The sequence below is a fragment of the Vollenhovia emeryi genome, unplaced genomic scaffold (assembly GCF_000949405.1).
Source record: "Vollenhovia emeryi isolate VEMERY1.0 unplaced genomic scaffold, V.emery_V1.0 DF939146.1, whole genome shotgun sequence".
Taxonomy (NCBI): Eukaryota; Metazoa; Arthropoda; class Insecta; order Hymenoptera; family Formicidae; genus Vollenhovia; species Vollenhovia emeryi.
In genome coordinates, this window is record NW_011967220.1 from 998,826 (window position 1) to 1,021,066 (window position 22,241).

Sequence of the window (22,241 nt, forward strand, 5' to 3'; positions counted from 1 at the left end):
GAAAAGTAGCGTTCTAGTGATGAGACAGTAGAGCGAAATAGTGCAACTGTGTAGTGGTGTGACCGAGCGACCTAGTCTTAAAGATATCCAACACTCTTCCGCGTTCTCTTCCCTTTCCACAAGCCCCTCTTCCAGTACCTTAAGACGCTCTACCGCTAGCGGCTAGGTCACTCGGTGGAGACTCGTTCGGCTTAGTGCCTCTTACGGCGCTGCGGGTATAAGTTGCTGACCTAGTCAACCAGTCGGGGGGCCATGACTCTGTCCAAGCGATTAGTCAGTGAATTTCAGCCGTCGGAACGGCAAGGAAAATCAGAGGGTTGTGATTGACGAAAGAAAAACGTTAGTCAGGTGTTTTCATACAAAATGCGGTCGAAATTTCTTTTTCCGCACGTTTACAATAGAGGCAATGAAAGCAATGAAAGCAGAAATGCCTACTGCTGCGCTATAGGTCGAAAGATTTTACTTTCGTTTGTAATCATCAGTTTTGGATAGACCCAACTCTTTCTCTTATTTCTTCTCCTTTAGGACGCGCCTATGGTATTCCCGCAGCAGGATGTCTTTCAGACTCAATTAGTTTCGCTTGATTATTTCCGTGAGAAAAACCGCCGGAACAAATTACTTATGCATTGTGAAACACTTTGTAAGATATGAATAGAAAAGAATCCAGGTCTAATTTTAAGGAAGGTTGTCCCGTCGATTTGTCATTTCTATTTGCTAAACGACAATAGATACAAATAGTAACAAGGATTAGAAAGATTTCCAAACGTTGAATAATTTAAGTCTCTCGATAATTTATTATAAAATTGCGTGCCGCACACATCTATTACTTAGCAACAAGTTTTGCATATATCACACAATTCATGTGACGATTCGAACAGGAGAAATCTTATGTAAATATATATTTGTCTCTTCTAAAAAGAATGAAAATAAATCGCGTGAAACACGAGAAACGATAGGAGAAAGACGGTGGGCACGAAGCTACCGCGCGAGTGGTCTAAGTCGATCTGCGAGCGCGAACGATGCATGGTACTTGGTATCGCGTCCACCTCCACCACATCGCGTGGTTATGGAGGTGGTAAAGCCGGCGGTGGGTAGTGGCGCCGTTCCTTCACTTCCTAAAATGCGTCGATAGCCAGTGCTGACCCTACTGTCCGCTTCCGGCCGAGTCGACGCGTACAAACAAAATGAGAGATGCCGATCCTTGTAATTTAGACGGCACCGAAGTTTCTTGTGACGAAGGAAAATTCCATATTTCTCCCAGAAGTATAGACGTTTGACGAGACAACTGAGTAATTCCCATGACATTTGAACGATGTATTCTTTTCGAATTCTTTGATCCTCGTATTATCCTCTTATTCGGAAATTTTCAAAGAAAAATTAGTGCGGGACACAAAAACCATTGACGACAAGGTCTTTTGGGAATTCAACATGTGACCTGCCTTTAACGGTAGTTAGTAACTTTCTTCCCATTCAACTGAAACCGAAATACCGTGATGGCAAAAACGTCGTCTCATTGTTCCCGCCTACTGCATCCTTTTCCTCTTTGATAATATATAACAAATGAATAGCAAAAATGAACCCGAGATATTGACTAGAATCTATAAGACTATGACTAATGCTTTCAACTATGATTGATCGTTTTATAATTGTTAAAATGTACATTCATGATACTAACGACATACGTCCCTGATAATACAATTGAAAGAGGCCTTCGCGAGATTCTCTGCCGATGTGGAGGAATTGCCAGATCGTGAAATAACTTCAAGGACCACCTCAAATCTCTTATGACTTCCGTATGAGATTATCAAGGTAACCCCCGCGCTTGGACAGCTTCTATGCATGCAGCCTTCGTCTCGCATCACGCATTCATATTCACGCACATTCACTCTCTGGTCGCACCGCAAAGCACCGCGCATCCGCGATTTCGATAGTCTTAGATAGAAGACGTTCTAACATCTATAGCTCCGTGTTGAATCTATGGATTCTTTGAGCAATTTGAAATTAATCTCAGTAAAAATTTGATCATATTCTCTTTTCTCGTCATTCTCGTTATTTTCTAATAGGCTACATTTTGATCTGTACATATTAAGTTTACAAAATTATTTCCAATTTTCATTTCCCATGAATCAGTCGATGTTTACAGTGAAGCAAGATCGATCTTCTCGACAAAACTAAGACGAATTTACATATCGAAATCGCTTGGCGCGAAAATACACGGGATTTCCGATCGCTCATGTGAGATTAGATTCCGTCAACGTTCTTAACTTAAAAAGTGGACGTAACATGAGAGTTCGAACAGACGATAGCCAAAAGAGTTGGATCGCTGTGCAATGAATAAATGACGCTGGTACTCACCTTGCATCCCTCGCAGGAGTGAACCCCGTAATGAAATCCGGATGCCTTGTCACCGCAGACCCGGCATAACACGGTGGTCCCGTCGAATTCTGCAACAAACGAGAAAAGCGCGTTCCGTTAATGCAGGTCGTAACGATATCCTCTCCGGCGGCTTCCTCTCCTCTCGCGCTGCGCGAGAGAAAGGTGGGAGAGAAAGAAGAACACTTTCTCCTCTCTCGCGCGTGTAGCGGGTTACAGCATCGCGCCGCATTACAACTTTCTGCTTTCACCCACTGTCGCGGCATCGCGATCCCACCCGTTTTACGCTTGCCAGTCACAAATTTTGTGTTTGCGCGTGGCTTCATTCACCGCGTTGCGAAGAGATATACAAAATGTACGCGTACCTATGTCGAGCTCAGGCTCGGGCTTAACGGACGAAACAGTCGAATCCATCGTCGGCATACTGGGACAATGATCCGTCGCTAACTGCATTACATGATACGGACTAGACATGTCCTGACTGGGTACGCGCGGCACGTTGGACGCGCGGGAATCGTGCGAGGATACACTGGGAATCAGCAATTCGGATGCGGGTGACGTGGCCAGCGTGTCCTGCGCGCTACTGTCCGGAGTCTCGTGTTTAAGAATCATACTTGTACGGCAGAGTCACCGATTCTAGTTAACGCTCTTCTCTCGCACGAATGTATCCGTTTACTCACAACACTACACTGGGAAACCGACTAAAGTCCACATATCGTTTCAGAGGTTTACGGTACTGTTCCACTCGTTCTCATCTCGCTCTCACTGTCACCACGCTCACTCGACAGATCACCAATAAATATCGATTCGCACGCGAGCGCGCGCGTCCACGTGCGGCTGCTGTTCGAGAACTTTTCGAATATCCGGAGCACGTGAATGATCCCTGCGCGATCTGCGACTGTGCAAATGTTATACGGGCAGACGTTACAGCGGAGCTCGCGGCAGACGACACGACGGATTGGCAGCAGAGCCGAGCGCGAGCGTATACTAGCCTGAAGAGAGAGTGAAAGTAAGTCTTCGCTCGAGGGAGGTTCGCGTTGGTCTGACTCTTGTTCGGCGCTGCCGAGTGTTGGTTACCTGGGGGCCGAGCAGCCCTTACTCTGAGTAACTCGGAGGTGGAGGGGAGGGATTGATGTGCCTGCTCGGCTGCCAGGCTATCAGGCTGCCTCGACCATCTACAATGTCTACGCCCTGGCTACCTAGTATGTAGTAGAGGACACTCAACACATTGCTCCGTAAGCTCTCTTACAGGGCCCCCCGAGAGAGTTCATCGTATTTTCAATGCTGGAGGTCACTGACAAGTCGCTGCGGGCCCGTCGCAGTATGCCGTGCTGTCGCGGCCGCGACGGGCCCGGCCAATCGGCCGTCGGCTCCCTAGGCCCCGCAGTCGCGCGATTGGTCCGGCTCTTCCCTACCATGCCCGGCGGAGTCTCCTTCCTCCCGTTGGAGGAAGTTCATCGGCCGAAACCTTGACTGAATTACCCCGCAGCAGCGGCCAAGGCCATGCGCCCTCTCGCTCGAGCTAACCGCGAATGTAGTGATTGTCGCATTGCTTCTCTTTCTCTCTCCCCCCCTCCCTTCCTCTTCTCTCATTCTTTCTCTTTCTCTTCCTCTCGCTGCCTTCTTGTCTCTCTTCTTATCTCTCTCTACACTTCTCTCGCTCGCTCGCTCTTTCCTCTCTATACCGCGTTCTTCCCATCTGCTCTTTCCTTCTTTTCCGTCGGTACGCTATATAAGATTGTCTCTCTCTTTCTTGTGGCACATGTCGCTTTGTTTCTTCGTCATGTGTCTTATCCTCGAGGAAAATATTGATCCCCGCGCGAACGTTTTCGCCATGACCTTTGTCATTGTCTTGCCAAGGGATTATCCGTAAGAATTTTCGATAGCGTTGATACGACATGTAATTTAATTTTATTTCAAAATTTATTATCGAGATACTTCGTGTATTCACGAAACGGAACACATAGTCACGTGCATGTTTGCGCGAAAAATGTGATGACGACTCGCCGTAGCTCCGCTGAATCGGCTGATACGAGAGATCAAGTTAGTGTCGGTATTCTAACATTATGAAGTACACTCAGTGTCCCGATCGCATTCTCGTGACTGTTTATCAGTTTCCTTACGTTGCATCGAATTACTGCTGATAAAACCGAACCCGATATTAAACTAGTTATCAAATCTCCTCAAGTATGCAACAAGACTGGAAGAATTTCGTGTAAATATTGAAATAAACAGCAAGTATATTTTTCTTATCGAATGTGTAAAAGGAACGATCCCTTTTGTATCGAATATCAAGTTTTTTCATCATTAAAATTGAATTAATACTAGCCAATTACTATTAACAAGATTGCACATCATTTTTTACAATTTTGCCAACGTGCCAGAATAAGATATGAAGAAAGAAAAGTAATACTTGTAAAATTATCATAAAAGATAAATTATTACGTCGAAGATGAAAGGTGCGTTAGTTCCGCACTTGAAAATTCTTATCTGTTTGCACACACACCGAAGAAAGTTAATATTTATACGTTTATAAGGCAATAAAGTCCATGAAATAATACCGGACATAGATATTTATGAGGTCATGCTTTTACGAAGTGTCTCAATAGGGTCAACAGTCAGGTCCCAAAGGGTTGACTCTGGCGTAGGGAAAAAAGGGTTATATATCATTTCTTTATTGACTTTCTTGTACTACAATGGAATCAACACAGTGACTTACATAATTCATTTCTTCTTTTAAAAAATGTCATATTTGTAGCATCCGAAATTGTCTGTTGTAAAAATGTCTTAATAAACATCTGATTTCTTTACAAAGTGTCGGTTGAGTCGAATACGAGCGTTTAAGAATGTTGAATTACGCAAACTTTTCGTAGGCGTGCGTCATTTTCATTAATTAAAACTTCACTTTTATTAATTGAAAATAATTTATCATAATCAACAGTTAATGTTACAGTTTAGATATGATAGTTAACGTATGTGCGCGTGCATTATATAGTTTATTATAGTAATTAATCATAATAATTATGGAACGATGTGCACATTTGCTATTATGTCACAAGATCCATAAAGTTATGAAAAAATTATTATGCCTCTTACAAATCGCTGATGTACGGGAGGTTCTTCAATTAATCGACGCTTATTTAACTGTGCTACAAAACTCTTTCCGCGAATTAGATTTACGCGCAAAGTTCGCCAAAATATTTCTTCACGCTCTCTTACTCGGCTACGAACTCGGACAGACCTCGAACGTAATGGCCGCGACGACGGAGGTCAGACGATGGCGTTTCCTTGAAATCGGGTAGCGACCTGCAGCTACGCACATTTATATGCAATGAATACGCCATGATCCTAGCGTCTATTTTTAATGGATCGTAACGTAAAGCTGTCGCGCGTGTGCTTTAAGCGTAGTATCAAACGACATGGTTTTTTTTTAGATGTAAACCAAATTCGGGAAGTGAACGGAATAATTTATTTTCACTAATAAATTTCGTAAAACTAATATGATCACTTTTTTCGGAATATATATGGATGATTACTTTCCCCCCCTCTCTCTCTCTCTCTCTTTCTCTCTCGCGCACTCGCGTGTGTATGTGTCGACGACCTTCGCGAAGAAAACGATATAGCCCGAACGATAAATACATTTTACGACGCTGAAGGAATATTAATCGCGTCGCATTCATAAATCCGCAAGCGTGTTGCCTCGCTTTGCCTAATTATCGCGCTTGAATTACATGACTTTCCGTCTTCGCGTATGCTTGATGAGTACGTTTCAGCAATTATGTAAATAGGACCATCGGTGTTTGCATTGTATCAAGTCGGTCTGTGTGATTCTTTCTTCTCGCTATAATAAAATAGTAACGCGCAACGATGCATGCTGGGGAGAGGGCTGGCGGGGGAGGGACGGAGGCGCAGATAAAAATGTAACAAGCAGAAGCATAATTAGAGGTTGCTTCCTCGCGGCAACCAAGACTGCATTGTCTACCGTCCGTGTCCTTGGCACTGAGCGACCGGTCGCCGACTTCATCGTCGCTTTACTGCTTTCGCGATTCTCAGCTTCCTACCCAGCTTCGTTATTGCACGATACATCAAAAGTTCTGCACGCTATTCGCGCCTCTCGAGATTGCCTTCAAACATTGTCTATATTTCGAAGACAAAACGACGCATAATAAATTTACAAAAAAAGATACATTTCAAGTTGCATTATATCTCGTGTAACAGGAATACGTATACACTCGGCGCGGCGGTGCGATATATATGCGATAACCCGAGTAGAAATTTTGGCCCTATGTTGAACCTTTAGTTCTATTGTATAGCAGGACCTAGGACAGTAACAGAGGTCGAACTGCAAGTACAAAATTTACTCCCACTTTAAAACCGATAGTATCGGCGATTTCTACTTTTCCCAATTTAGCCAATTTCCCAATTAAAGTAGGTCCTTTTAAGTAGGAGCCAAAGTAAATTTTTAGAATTAAAGATTCGAGGGAGGAGTAAAAAAATATAAAGTCACCAAAGTAGGTTATTGCTGGACCATGTGAATTAGCCTTAAAGGTGTCAAAATAGTACCAAAATTTCGACTCGGGGAAATCTGCGTCCATATCGTCGCACTAGGCTTGTACATTCGCGACCACTTATAACATGTTTATTTAAAAGAGGGAAACAGTTTTCGATCTGGTCGCCGCACTGACGATCGCGAATTCTCGCGGATTAACGGCGAGCGTAATCGCAGATATATAGGCTTGGTGCATCAGCATGGGCGCCGATCGTCGCGTATATGTCGTACCGCTGAGTAATATGGCGATACTTCCGCAGTGGGCGCTATGGGGCAGGCTATGGGTATAACGGTGCGCACGGCGCGTCACGCATATGCGTGCGTGATGTCACTGAACCTGGAGCAGCAGCAGCAGCACCAGCGGCAGCAGCAACAACGCGTGCAGCGGGTGCACGCCTGTACAACCCGCGAGAATACCAGGCGACTGTTCTATTTCGTTCTATTTCGCTTTATGCTTATGCCGCTTGTGCTTCACTGAACTGGATTCTGCGTTGCACGTGCTTCATTAATTTTTGCAACACGTTGCTAAGATTGTGTAACGGGTAAGATGATTGCAAAACTCACGGGATAGCAATTGGATTACTAGATAAACGCGCGCTTGCCGCTCTAAAATATCACCGATTGGAAGAAAGGAGATCCGGAGCGCTTCGCGTATGCGAGGAATACTTGAAGATTGAGCGCGGTCGATCTGTGCCGCGGGCACGAGAATTGTCGTGAAGTCTATTTAATTAAATGCGTGCTTCCTCGGCACAAACGCTTGGGGGCTACTTGTCCCGAAAAAGAACAGAAACGGAAGGTGGGCGTGGAAAAGCAGCTGCGTTGCATCACGTGTACGCTCGCCGCACGTACATTAACATGCGTGTTGTATTTCACCGGCGTAATCTTTTTAATGCGGCGCGTGTCTTCGATCATATCACGCCCGGGAAGCAGAGTGACTCAGGATATGTGTCAACGATGCATCGATGTGTCGAACGGATGCGTAGGCAATCGAACTCCTCGTCCACCGAAATGTAAACGTCATATCATTTCCAAATCATCGTCTTTTTTTTCAGCTTGCCAATTTTGACTTTAATTAAAGTCTCTTTTAAAAGTCACTCGGTAGATTATCATTAAAAACGGCGAATACTCACTGATTCACGGTTATAAGTGCACCGCTACGATTTTCAGTGGTAAACCCTCAGACAGTATTTCTGTTACTGAGACAAAAATATAAATCGAAATAAAATCCATAACTCTTATTCTCCTCTATCGAATTAAAAAAAAATTTACTTGCTACATTGAGACAAGAGTAACTTATGTAAATGTAAGTTTATGTATTCTTGCGTTTAGAATAAATTATCCCTCCATCTTGACACCACGATATTCGAGAAAAGACGATACATACTATCATTTTATTCTGGATTTTAGAATTTTTTATTTAATATTAAGATATTCCTTTCTCTATAATAAATATGATTGACGTTATATCGATCCTATTTTATGATACATTCAAGTGTGATAGCATTGGATCCGGAAATTTTTTCTGTGGGTGTATACTTATATCTAAGTGTGAATTAGTGACTATTCACTGTTTGGCAATTTCGATAAATTCTTGGGTCAATTTGAATCTAAATTTGATGATAAAAAATTGTTATTAAAAAAAGTAACGGAAAACGCAATTATTAAATTTGCCCCTGCTCTACGAATACACTCGGTCGCATCGAAACGAAATCGGCGCGAGCGCGATACCGCTCGCTCAGAGCGAAAGAAAAATGGAAAAAGTAATTTCTCTGCTGGCGCCTCGCGCTGGGTCGGCCGATGGACGACTTGTGCCGCGACCTGCAAAGAAATGCAAGGAGGCCGCTTGACCACCTTGTTGTGCTCGCGAGCGATCACATGTACACAATCGACTCGCGTCTATAAATGGTGACGCGTGCAATTGCCGGCGCGAAAGAAGCATCGGCATCGGCATCGTCCAGGTGGAACCTGGACGAGGAGATGAGAGGACGGCACGTAACGATGCGACGCAAGTAATGTAGATGTCTGCGTCGAGTACAGTTGCAACAAACGGCGAAGCCGAGATGAGCGAGCCGAGACGCGTCCGCGATTCGTGCAGTCCGTGCTGAAGAAAAAAAAATGCAGTACCGTGCGCCATTCTGATTGTGCGTCCTAGGAAGACTTCGATTTTCAAAGCCTCAGCATCTCGAACCGTTAGATCTTTGATGAACCAAGTTATAGTAAAGTACTGTCAGCCGCAAATCCCGTCGATTCAGTATAAAAGAAGAAATAGAACATCATGATTGAGCATCCTACGTTCATCATTCCGATCGTGGATGCCGGGGAAGATTTCGATTTTCAAAATCTCATTTCCTTAAGTCATTATATATTGTCGACGGGGAAAAATGATCGAGCTATAATAGATTGCCATCTATAAATCGGATCGCGTGGGTTAAGCGAACGCAAGAAGTGGGATGCCGTGTTATCCTAGCTGTATTCTAGGAACCAAGAGTGTGCTCCAACCTGCAAAGTCTTAGCTCCTTGAACCGTTAGAATCCTGTGCCCCTTGAATATCGCTATCTTTATATACTGAATGGTCGACGCATTCAGCTCTCGCATCCTAATATCTTTGGAAATTTAGAAACATCATTTTAAGAATGTCGGGACACATGGCGAGTGGCCAAACCGCTATTTAGGCTTTAGATCATCCTGTTAAAGCTATCGAAAGTAGCATTTGTAACCGCGACGCCAAAGATAGACCGATGCGGAAGGAAAGATGTTTTCCGCGAGGAAATAACGTGGAACGCGAGAAGGTAAAAGACATCGGCAGCGGTAGAGGAGGAGAAAGAGAGAGAAAGAGAGAAAAGGAGGAAGAGAAAGAGCGAGGAACGTGTGCCACTAGCCTCAGGCTGGCCTGCTTCGCATTGCTACTTCGAGGTGCAAGTTGATTATAGCGAGTATCTTTACCCTGGTCCCGCCTCCTCTCGCGGACTGACGAACGGACGGCCGTGGCAAACTGCTTTTTTCTCTCTCAATTGATCGCGAAAAGCGAGGAGAAACGTGGAGGCCGATCGTACGAGTCTCCTAAGTCGCTAACTGGGCTGCCTGTGAGAACGACGAGACCGTGTTTCTAGGACTTGCAAGAGTCATCGACAGTTGATCGATTCATTATTTTCTTCTGCTCCTTTTCTATGTTTTCACTAAGTTTGGGAAAGCTACCAATTTATACAATTATTTATAAATCTTATAAAGGCAACGGTGTAAACTAAAATCTGTCGTAAATTTCATTTACAAAATTAAATTTGATTAGTACTGTCCGCACACAAGACTGGGGATATCCTACTCTCACATATTTCTCTCGGTGTCCATCTACTATAATACAATCGTGATTTATAACCCGATTGTACGCTATCATTTCTTGCGGTTAAAGGCGTCCAATTCATTCATCTAGTCTTTCAATCTACGGCAATAACCATATATCTTACAATGATATATGACTGAAGAAAACCATACTTCACAAGTACACACGTTTTTATTTCTCTCAATTCAATAATATAATATTTAATAAAGCCTCTTGTGGTAATGTTTTATAAGGTTATTAAAAGAGCTATAAAAGTATCCTAATATATATTTGAAGCGAACTTTGAAAATGTAAAATTTGTTATAAACATTCGTCCACCTATTTGTCTCTGGATGAGCGACAGTAAATCATACTTGATAGGCAATAACGTGCGACTGACGGAACCAACCAATCAAATTCTCGATTCGCGTACCAAAGGTTAATGCATTTAACATAAACGAGTAATGAGAGAGAGGGAGGGGGGGGGGGGGCAGGTTGTTAAGATCTTGGATTCACGGTCGTCGATCTTAGAACGACGAGAAGCCCGTCCGCGAGGCGTGGTCTTCGGGAAGACAATGGGTACCAAGTTGGCGTCCTCGCGGTGCGTTGACCCAGAGAGTAGTCTAGATACGATTAATGGGGCTTTTACATAACCGGCCTTGTCGCTCTCGAATCTTAGCGAGGTCTCGCCCGTCGTGATCCCGCGACGATCTAACTCATCGTCTGGCATCTGCATTGTCAGCTTGACGACAATACGCTGCATGGGAACCGGTTTCGCAAAATGCGGGTATAGCAATGTACAGCGCGGACGCCGGTTGCATCTGTTGCACGGAACGCGAGAGCGCAGAAGGAAACTGTAGGCAGCAGTGAGAAAGACCGTTTCGGTACACACGCTACAAGATACTATCGTTTTTTGTATAACAGCGCGGTGGAAGGCCGTTTCTTGCGGAATTATATGGAGATTCAAAGGCACACGATAACGTGGTAACTCGATGCTCCTTCGATGCGCGGCGTAGTGATACGATTGAGGAAACCGATAAGTCGAGAGTGAATTCTATGTAGGTATGCGTCTTAATCTCGACTATTCCCAAACGACGAAGAGACATTCCGCGGACCATAAAGGCGGTAATGATAAATTACCGATTTAACGTACAGTAAATTTAATTGGAGTAGAGAACCGTGTCGCGCCTCGATTCACTGTCGATGGCGGCTCTCGCCGGGGTCCTTCACCAAGTGGGCCGGAAAGCGAAACCAATCGCGATTGGCGCGGCGCGGCGCGGCGCGGCGCCGGGCAACGTGCTCCCGAAGAGCGGCCCGAAAAGCTAAGCGCGGTGAGATTCAATGACCTCGCGGTCGCGCGGCGGAATGTGACGCTTTTCGCTGACGGCCGATGCAGCCACCGTTCTTTGAGATTCCGCCGAGCATAGGAAACGAGGTCCTCCACCTCGCCGGTGCGCGATGTAATTGGGTGTGGAAGGGTAGGGGAAGGTCGGTCACGGGTGTATCGCCGCGCGAGTGGTTGCTAAGTCAAAATCAGTCTATCCACGGAGCGAAGCTTCGCTCCGGGATGGGGAAGGAGGAGGAGGAGGAGGAGGATGAGGTGGAGAAGTAGAGAGGGAGGAGAGGCAGCGGCTTCCGCGAATGTTACGGGACTGCATAGCGACGTGGGAGTGCAGCGACTGCACCAGCGCGCGCGTCTTGCGCCGACGTGCACGCACGTGCACACACGTGCACACACGCTGATCTTGGGAGTGCGCCGACCCCTACCAGCTCGCGAAACGGTCACTGACCTCCGTGCCGTTCGTCCCCATCCCACCCCGCGGCTCGTCGCCGCGTCGCGCCGCGCCGCGGAAGAGCACCTGCGTCGACGCTGACGAAACGACGCCGCACCGGGATTGCACGGGCGTCGCGACGCCCGTGTACAAAGCCCGGGATGGCGAGCGAGATACAGCGGCAAGTGCCTGAGCATTCTTAGGGCGAATCGATTTTTTAAGCTTCAAAAGAAAATTATCCCTCGGTCGCCGGTCTTATCAAACGTATAGGACAGCGTCGGTGTAAATGCCGTTTTAATTTACTTAATTTTTACTCTTTCTAACGAGACGAGCAGGTGTCGGCGTCTCACGAAATTCGGAGTAAGTCGGAAGAGAAGACGGAAAGTTGAAATGCAGCTATAGAAAAGAAAATTGAGTCCAAGTTTTGTCGATTTGCGAGCCTTCAATTATTCATTATTTGCCGCGGGATTACTTAGCAGCGAAGATTAATAAATATCAGCAGCTCGAATCCGAATTGGATAACCCAGGTGTTGCTTGGAGAGATTGCGAGGTCAATTACATTTAGCTCTAGGTTTATGCGGTGCGAACAAAGTTGGAGGAAGAAGGTGAGTTAGTTCTTCGCCCTCTCCCTTCGGCCTCGTTAGATAGACGCGCTTTTGCTTCCCGGTGCTTAGGAACGCTGGATATGCGCGAGCGTGGCGGAGAGACGAGGAGAGGGCCGGCTCGCGAAAAGCGCGGGAGGGAAGGGGGCGAAGCAGAAAGAGAAGAAGAGAAGAAAGAAGAGGTGTGCAAGAGGAGCAAGAAGAAAGGAGAGGTAGAAGAAGAGGGGAACGCATCCTCGGGGCCGTCCTAACGGTAGGGCGGGTCACTGCACGCGGCTATGCGAATGCAACTCTTTGCAGTTGCACTGCGAGCGCCGGGCAAAGACTTCCACCACCGTCGGTGTGCACCGGTGCAATGCCCTACCTAGGTGTAACGCTCCCAGCTGCCCTTACGTGTATCCTCGCCGTCCACGCAGATACGCGTCCTCTTTTCTCCTCTCTTCTCGTTCTTCGTCCTCTATCTCCTTCGAGTCCTTGAACTCTCCGCGCGAAGGGCCCCGTTGAGAGCACCGAGCGGCAAGTCTATGGCGATAGCAGCCTACGAAGACGTTCGAGGGCGCACCTGACTCCTCGAAGCGACTCGCGTCTCGTACAAGCGATCGATTTCCTCGTGAAATCGGTTAATAATAATCCCGCTCCCTCCGTAATTTCAAAAATAATATGTTTACCGCGAGCTCGCGGATTATCGAAAATTTATTAAACGGAGCCTTGCCTTTACGGTTGATCAGAATTCGTCAAAGGATCTAGATGGATCTGGCCGAAAACCGCAGATAATACATCTCGGAAATATGGATGTGACCTGTGTCGTCACGTGTCGTCGACGATACGATCTCCCTGCTAACAAATATCTCGTTGCTGAGAAAATTCATCGTGTTTCGTGGGTATGAAACGCGACGCGTAACAGTACTTCTACGTTTCTACGCTTAAGTACGCTCAAGTCCACGCGCTCGTACGCTCGCGTAGCAAGAGATACGTGCGTGCGTAAGAGCATGAATGACATAACGATTGTAGAGTCGGCCGTCGACCCTGGATCGTCGGTACATTGTTGGTGTTGCACTAGCTTCTTTCGGGTACGATTTGTATTAAAAAAAATTTTTTTTTAGCTCCTACGCGAGCGAAGAGTCGCAGTTGGTGGTTTCACGAGTGCCCACTGAATTCTGCATTGTAATAACTGTTATCTCCTTTTGTCTTAGACGTGCATGCGTTAGAGCACGAATGACACGAACGTGTTCGGTTGTTGACCTTTGGCAAACGCACTGGCGACGCATTGCGTTCAAAGAGTTCTCGTTAAATACATTTTTTTTTTAATAGACTCTTTCTGTAGCGTTAGAATTCGTCTAGCAGGGCTTTATTATTATAAATAAAAGAGCGTGTGAATTATATACTTTAAATGTGTTAGAAATTTAGAAGGGAAGTTTTATTCGCGTAAGGGAATGTCAGTCTGTATATTTAATGTAAACGGCAGGAGAAATGGATCAACGTTAAATTAATCCATAATTGATTTCATTTTTTCAAATTACACATTTGGCGTATTTTATAAAAATATTTAGCATAAATGGTACGACCTATCAGTAATGAGAAATGGGTGTTTCGTAGCAAAGTGTGTTTGGCGCGCGGAGCCTGTTTTTGTGACCCACATCGTCGAAAGTTCGTTGCCACTATAATACAGACATGGCAGTTACCTGCGCAGTTTTGTTAGATGAATGATCTCTTGCGTCATTTAGTGTGACCACCGTTTTCGTGTAACGTCTATAATAGCGGAAGACGACCGTGCGATCACGAAACCGGGAAACGATTATTCGTCTCCATGTAACAACCAGTCTCTTTTTTTTTCGGCGCATCTTAAATTAACAGGTAAAATTTAAAGATAAAAGAAAAATATAACTATTATTAATATCAACAGCGCGTTAAATACTCGCGAGCAATTTTTATTCTCATAAAACTCAGAGTACGTGTATTGGAGCGTACACTGCAAAATGTTAAAATACATACGCCAGAGTATCGAGTTTGCTTTCTAAAACGGTTGAGGAAAAATATTGGAAAGAAAAATTCGAACATTTAACTTGTTACATTATGAAAATTACGTTTTACAATGCTGAGTATGTCACTACATCTTGGGAATTATTCTTAGCCACGTGGCAGCTTTCACGACAAGCCGCTTTTTCGATTTCCTTTTCCGGCAGCTTTCAATGAAAAAGCGAGTCTCGTTTCGCGACTCGCTCGACCATCGAAGATTCTCGATTTCGGGGCACCGGCGACGAGAAGGAGGCGATGAACTCGGTCATCGGGCAACAAACTGCAAGCCCCACTAGCTCGCCATCGTGGCTTCCTCTTTGCCTCTCGCTTGTTCCCTCCCTCGATCTTTTACTTGGCGTTTCTCTTCCTTCCCTGCTCTCTCGTTGCCTTCTCTTTCCGATTACACGGCGTATACACGCGTACGTTCGCTCTATACGCGAGGTAACGCTGCTTCGAGGGACGCTTGACCGTGAACTTCTCAACGCTTCTTCGGGGTTTCTCGCACGGAAACTAGGAGGAATCATGCCGACCGCGTGACGCTTTCTTGCGATTTCTTATCACCGCATCTCGAGAGAAAAGCGATAGAGTACTAAGCAGATCATTTGGTTTGAAATACGCGGGTTTCTTTAAAGCCTTAAAATTTTTTATTATTACAGATCTCAAGTCTTCTAGTATTTTTTAACTCTCAGAAGTTTAGATTTTTATATCTCTCTTTTTTAGATAAGTCGTGCGTTAAATTAGTAGATAATACCTCATTAGTATCAATTATAGCTAAAGAATTAAAAATGTTGCGTTTTCCAATGAAATGTGAATATTTAAGAATCCTTTGAAAAAGAACTACTTAAGATATATTTGTAAACGCGTGCATATGCATCGCAATGCAATTAAATCTATTCTTGTCTTAAATAATTGCTGTCGTCTTCCATCATCCAACGACACAGATTGGCCGTTAACGTCAATAATTTAATTAAAAACGTGACTTTGCTACGAAGCTACATCCCGCTTTAGCACGCTACCTTCTATCCCAAACCTTTCTCGTTGTATCACGTGGATAGAAAGTAAAAAAAAAGGAAAGGAAGCAATGCAGTTCCCATGTAACGAAATTTACGACATTTATTTATCTTTTATCTATATCGCCAATCTCTCCAGAGCTAACTATAAATTGATAAACTATAAACCGCGTGGATTCCGCCATTCCCGGAAGAGGCGAGAGCAGTGTTCACTCGGCATCGAGGTAATTCCCTGACGAAGGATGTACGGGAATATAGGAGGAAAGGACGAGAGAAGGCTAAGGGACGGGAGGCGGTTAGGCAGAAATCTCGTGTGCAATTACTTCAAGGTACACCTAACCAGGGCTATGCACTCCGCGGGCGAGGGCCTCCTGACAAACGGTGAAAAAGCCCGTAGCGTAACCGTTGCTGTTGCTGCTGCATAGCACATTGACGTCGTTGCTAGTGTGGGTTACCTGGTTAGTGACCGGCCAACCGAGTTCACTGGCATCGGCCCTCTTCCAGGTTGGCTAATCTTGCGATGAACGGAGAACGCCTGCTCGCCTGCTCGCCTCGCTCCTCCGCCTTCCTTCTCGGCCACCTTTTCTTCTTCCTTCTGCCTTCTTTCTCCTTGCTCCTTTTGCTTCTCTTTGATGGGAAATTCCCTTGACGATTTCTACCGCGGTTTCCATTGTTTCCGACACATACCGATGAAATAATCAACGATCAACTTAATCGCTTCTTACAATTAGACTTATGTATGAAAGATGAATTTGATTGTATAATGACATGTATTTAATGATATGAGAGAGCGAGAATTCATAATTAGAAAAGATCTTATCGTACCGAAGAGTCACGATAGAGACTCGCTTCGATCTGTTGAAGGTCTTCTACTTTTTTTTTTCTCAGTCATAATACGATTAAGATGCACGGTTTTCGTCTGTCCTTGCTGGTATTGTCCTTGAATTTAATTTATTGATAATATCTCGCGTGGTAAAGTGTTCTTACATAATTATTAAGCAGCAGCAGGACGCGGAAGTCCGGTCTGGCAGTAAAGAGGTTTACGTGCGACGTATGAAATTCACCAGTGAATCACGGTCTTTCGTATCAATGTGATTCGAATCCCATGTTAATCTATTCTCTCCGATCTGCTCGGGCCGGTGACGCACCGGGTCATACGTTTCAACATTTGTAGCTTCGCATGCTAGCTGTACGCACGTGCGTGCGACTCGTTACAAGCAGGCCGCAGGTGACATAGGTGTAACCAGATGTGTCATCAGATTTACCGTACACGTGGAGTCACAGAACTCCAGTGGTCCAGCGACCTTTCACGAATAAAAACTGTCTTCATTTTCAAAACGATACGCGAAGGTTACACGGCGTTAAATACGATAAACTTTCAGTGCTTCTACGAAAGAGCAAGGAAAGCATAGAGTTGCATTCGCAAAATCTGTTCCAGGGAATATTGTGTAGAAATTTAACTAATTTGACCCATAATTCGCATTAATCTCGCATGAATTGAGCAATTTAACGACTCGTTCTTCGATTTTCCACCCAGTCGCAACGAGTATTAAATTAAACGGCGACCGTGAATCTACTTTTTATATATAGTTTTTGTCTATCAGTCCTTGAAGTCGCCTGCCTTGGGATTCGACGATCGTCTCCGTGCAAGTTGACCTCGGCAAGCATGAGATGGATCCTAAAGGACATCGACTACCAGTTCGCCTTTATCTGTTTTTTTTTGGACGAGAAAATTTCGTAGATTTTTATCGAATCGTACGATCGATACACGCGACGGCACAGGTTTCTGTTATTCATTTTTTAGACTTTGGAATTTAATTCGCCAAAGTTTTATAATTTTCACGCCAGATGCAATTCTCCTTTCGACTGCAGCTCCCGTTCGACATCATAAATAGGTCTGGTGTCGGTTCTTGTTTCGCGAAGCGAATGCAATAAGAATAAGTTTGGTGCCGGGGCGAGAAATGGCGAGGACAATGCTCGGGTTGAGCCGCTCCGGCGTCGGTCAGTGGCCGTGTGCCTTGGACGGTTACGTATCACGTATTCACAACGCGAACTCTTCTTTGATCGGTCATCGGCACGACCCTCGACCATCATGTGCACACGCGCGAAGCGCCGTCAAGGGGGGCGGTGGGTTTCAGCAATCCGTACGCATGCACACTAATGCCGCGTACGTTCACCCCGCAGCGCTAGTAGGGGTGGTTATTATGTCCCCATTCAGTTTTTAAAACATAGATTTTATCATAATGAAATGGCAGCATTTCATTTACGATTGTAGCGCGAATAATTTTCTTTCACTCGAAATATTTACCCCGGCACAAAGAGAATCAGCGGTGCTAAATATACGAAAAGATTAGATAATAACAGTGAAATATTGCAAAAGTTTAATCAAATAGAATCGTAATTTCTCCGAATTGCAGTACGTCTGGTGCATCTCGGTGGCGCGAGATGGAACGGAAATTCTAAACGGTTCACTCATCGGTATTCCTCAGCGAGCGTAATTGTTCGCCTTGTTACGCGCCAATGTATCAAATGTAATCTGGACCGTAACTGAAATGGTCATCCTGATAATCGAACGTTTATCGCAGCAGCGAGATTTCGCGAAAACTTGCAGTGGTTTAAAGACGTTCGATCGGATTTCGTGCGAAAAGATCTCCGAATTGTACTTTCCGACCTGAGAATGAGAGATCTGTTATAAAAAAAAATCGAAATGATTATTAAAAGCTACCAGTTACTACTATAAATATATTTGCTCCCGAACAACGTTCGGCACATGCCAATAGTGTGTTCAACTGTACTAGTGCGGGACCGTCTCATCAATTTAATATCCGCGACGACGTAGCTATTGCGAGACCGAGACGGGCGGCTGGAGTAAAAATGAGAATTCTCCGCGAGGAGGGGAGGAACAAAGACCGCGTGCACGGCTAAACCTGACTGTGCTCCAGATCTGCCGGGCGCTCTAAATTCATAAGTACCGGCGGTGCAATCGAGTCCACTCGGGGCATCGAGTGCTCGCTTATTCGCGTGCTTGGAGTGCTGCGCGACGAGCGCGAGCGCGAAAATGGGAGGAGACCAGCCGTGGCGGTTCGCGGGTGTAGAGGAATGGGAGGAGGGAGGTTAGTGAACGCAACTGGACGTCGGTCAGTCACCTCCAACCATATTGCTCCACATTCACTGAAGATAAAACGCGGAGGGGCGGGAGGGAGGACGCGGTGGCTGGACTAGATGACAGAAAACAGGGACAAAGTTATGCACCGGGACAAAAGGATGCGCGGAGCTTGGCTCGTGTAATCGCGCGAAATTTCGTTCGAATTTCATCCCCGTCCCATCTTCTAAAATAGGTTGCGCCGCTGCTATTTTCGCGTAATCGCTTTGTGACGAACGGGTAAGGAAATTAAGCGGCCGGGCGCGTCGGTGTTGCTTCACCGACGTATTAAGTTACGCGTCTCAAAGATAGAGCGTTTGTATAATTACACGCTACTTCGTAAGGCGAGTGTTCGCTTCACGGCGAGAGTGTCACGAAACAATGTGCGATAGCGTGCCGGAGAAAGTCTCGTGAGAGAGTATATCTGGGAAAGCCAATCGCCGTCGCATGACGAGCACGGCCTGCGATGCGATACGTACTTTTCGTATACTTAGCGAGCGACGAGATAGTACCCAGAAACAGCGAGATCTTATCATTTTCTAGTTTTCACGGATCTCGCGAATGCTCCAGAGTTACTCAGCGGGTTGCCTATTTTATTCGCGGAGTGGACGAGGGGTACGATCGAATAACGAGCTTGCATTTTTTTTCCCCCCTAGATGCGAATGCACCGCGCACAAACTCGCGTAGCGCAATAACCTGCGCTTGGAAACAGCTACGAATCCGGTATTTTAAATTTACGAACGGCCTATTCCCGTTTCAACGGGAGGACGACCGCGTTCGCTCGCGACTTTCTGCTCGCGAATGCGTCCCTTCCGGGCTGTTAGGAGGCCCGCTTGCGGTAACGAGCGGCCGATGGGACGGGCATTGGTCGGTCCCCATGGTGCGTTGGCGTGGTCCCGCATTAGCATCGATATAGCGAGGGTCAGGTCGGGTTCACTGAACCCGATGCACTGTGTCGGTGCATCGTGCGAAACACGGTGCGATGTCTGCGCGAGGAATGAAGAGTACGGGACAGAATGTTAGAAAAGGCAGTGGTTAGTGTCAGTTCGCCCGAGGAACCGCGCGAAACCGCGTGATCCAAACAATGACAATTGTATTGCAAAATATCGATGTAAGATCGAATTTTTATGGAATCGGCAAAGCGGAACGTATTGACAGTGTTTAGATTAATAGTAGATAATTTATTATAATTAAATAAATATGACATTATAGACATTTATAATTATAGCAGGTGTATTATTGTAATTAGTGAAACCGTGAGATCCTGCGGAAATTCCAGTGAGATAAAAACTCAATATTTTTCGAATCTTAATTTGAAAAATTGGAACGTAGCGCATCTTTTGTCCACTTTTGCTTTCGTGTATACGATTATTGATGCGAGGACTAATATCGTCTGAACGACAGTTCCGATATGACGGACACGATAGACGCAGTAGGACACGGTTGATTGCAATGTAGTTTAAAAATACTTTTGAAATTGTAGTAGAGTCACTCGTGTCGACGCGGGAGCACGTGGCGCCTTGCAAAACTGGCGCGTTCTGTGCGCTCATTGGCCCGCGACGCGCGCCGCTGACCGAATAACCAAATTTGCGCTTGCCTACTTTGGCCGTTACGTAATCGCGTTGTTTCGACTGATTTCGCACTAGCAATTCCTAAGGGGCCTATTTTAAACAAGTCTCGCGTTTCATTATTATTTATACATATATTGCGATTTATCATAGCATGAAAGTCATGGATTTTATACTTTTGCAACAGCGAGCGTGTAAAATGCAGGAATCCGGAAGAACATATTTTGTTGAACACAAAAAGATTAATATTTTTATATTTATTTTTTATTTGCGTAGCGATTTATAGAGTCACGGAATCGCGATAAAAATTGAGACGAAAGTTTTTAAATTCTAAAAATATATAAAAACAATTTTTTTTATTTTACCGTCTACTCACATTTTGCCACGTTTTATTCATTTTCCAATCGAGTTATGCCTGTCTTTGTATCGGAGAGAAGATTGGCGAAACGGAAAAGTTAAAGAAACGGCAGAAGCTCATCGGCTGAACGTAGCAAGTCTACGCTCGCGCATATACACGGCGTCATTGCGGTTGCTCCTAACGATGCATCGACCTCTCACCATGTGGCATGTGCACGGCTAGTGCACGGCGGATCTACAGTTAGGCGAACCGAATTCGCGACAATGAACGAGGAAGTTAACCGCAGCTTGCCGACCTATTTTTAGATCACTAACGGATGATTGCATGCCGATTTAAACGCCCTATTTTCTAATTTCTGTCGCGCGATCATTACGCTACGAATTATTTTTGTTTCAAGGCAGAATCCTGCAAACTAATTTTTCGCGATTTCCTCTGCTCAATATAACAAATGCTTTTGACATGATTTCTTGTTGAAGAAATTGGACGTTGTATAACATTTTTGTACAGTCGATAAACGAAAATTATATTCCCATTACATCGAGATACAATTCTAGAGACTTTTCAGTGGACAACGTTGATATTTCATCAATTTTAAAGTGCTCGAATTCGCTGGCAATTAGCTTGTTATCGAGTCTTGTCGACGAATTGGTTCCTTTGTTCGCGTTGATTCGTGATCCCGATTCAGACTGACCTGCTTCTATCGATCCAGCTTCGGAGCGATTTGCATTAGATCTCACCAACGTACCGCCTACACAATTCGACCGACTACGTCGGCAAAAGGGCACCTGCCAACAAGATCCCCGATTCGGATGAAAGCGAGTCTGCGAAGGCTGCATGAGGGATTGTTGAGCGGGAAATTAACCGCGAGAGAATAATGAATGGTACAATTGTACGATCGCGGTTATGCAAGAAGGAAATAATCGCGAAATGCCACGTGTTTTCGGCTACAATCGTGTAAACAGTATAACCGGATATTTGGTAAGAATTGTGCGTTCAATTAAGCGAGTGAAATACTATCGGCTACGGGGACTGCTTACCGAGCGTAATTGCCTCGGCGTTTCGACATCGTAATTCGGTACGATTCGTGAACAACAACAACCGTCGAGGCCCTTGACCCCTCGCATGACACACTACACCGAAAGGTAGATTCTGCTTGATGGCGTAATAAGTCGAAAGAGTCAGTAGCCCGACGGCGAGCCATTGACCCAACAAGGCCGAACGGGGCCTAATACAGTAGAAATTTGTGGTAAATTCCGAAACTATTACAGTTGTCTCGATTAACATATTTCTCCGTAAATGGATTTGACCGATCCCGCCGCCGGGACGTGATGTAACATTTGGAAAGATCCGTTCCGGCAACATCTCCAGCCATTCGGCGGTCTATTCGGGGCGATCTCACCCACATTTGCGCCACGGGAGCGTCCAAACTTCAAATCGAAGTCCTTTCTGTCTGGCACCGAGGCATGTTCGCATGTCGAATTGAATCACGTGACTCGGCGGAATCGTTTCCTTGGTCGTTCACGCGCGCGGCCTCC

The 22,241-nt window shown here is 45.3% G+C and overlaps 1 protein-coding gene across 5 annotated transcripts in view; it reads right to left on the minus strand.

Moving 5' to 3' along the window:
- The window catches only part of LOC105566191 (nuclear hormone receptor E75), a 99,767-nt gene that overhangs the window by 12,813 nt on the left and 64,713 nt on the right, over window positions 1-22,241 (minus strand). For 4 of the 5 annotated variants that reach the window (XM_012020000.1, XM_012019996.1, XM_012019999.1 and 1 more), the window contains exon 2: window positions 2,356-2,444. In XM_012020000.1, the coding sequence (XP_011875390.1) occupies window positions 2,356-2,444 (89 nt within the window). Of the gene's footprint in view, window positions 1-2,355; window positions 2,445-2,738; window positions 3,202-22,241 lie in introns of those variants that run through there. The other variant, XM_012019998.1, reaches the window with a different exon arrangement.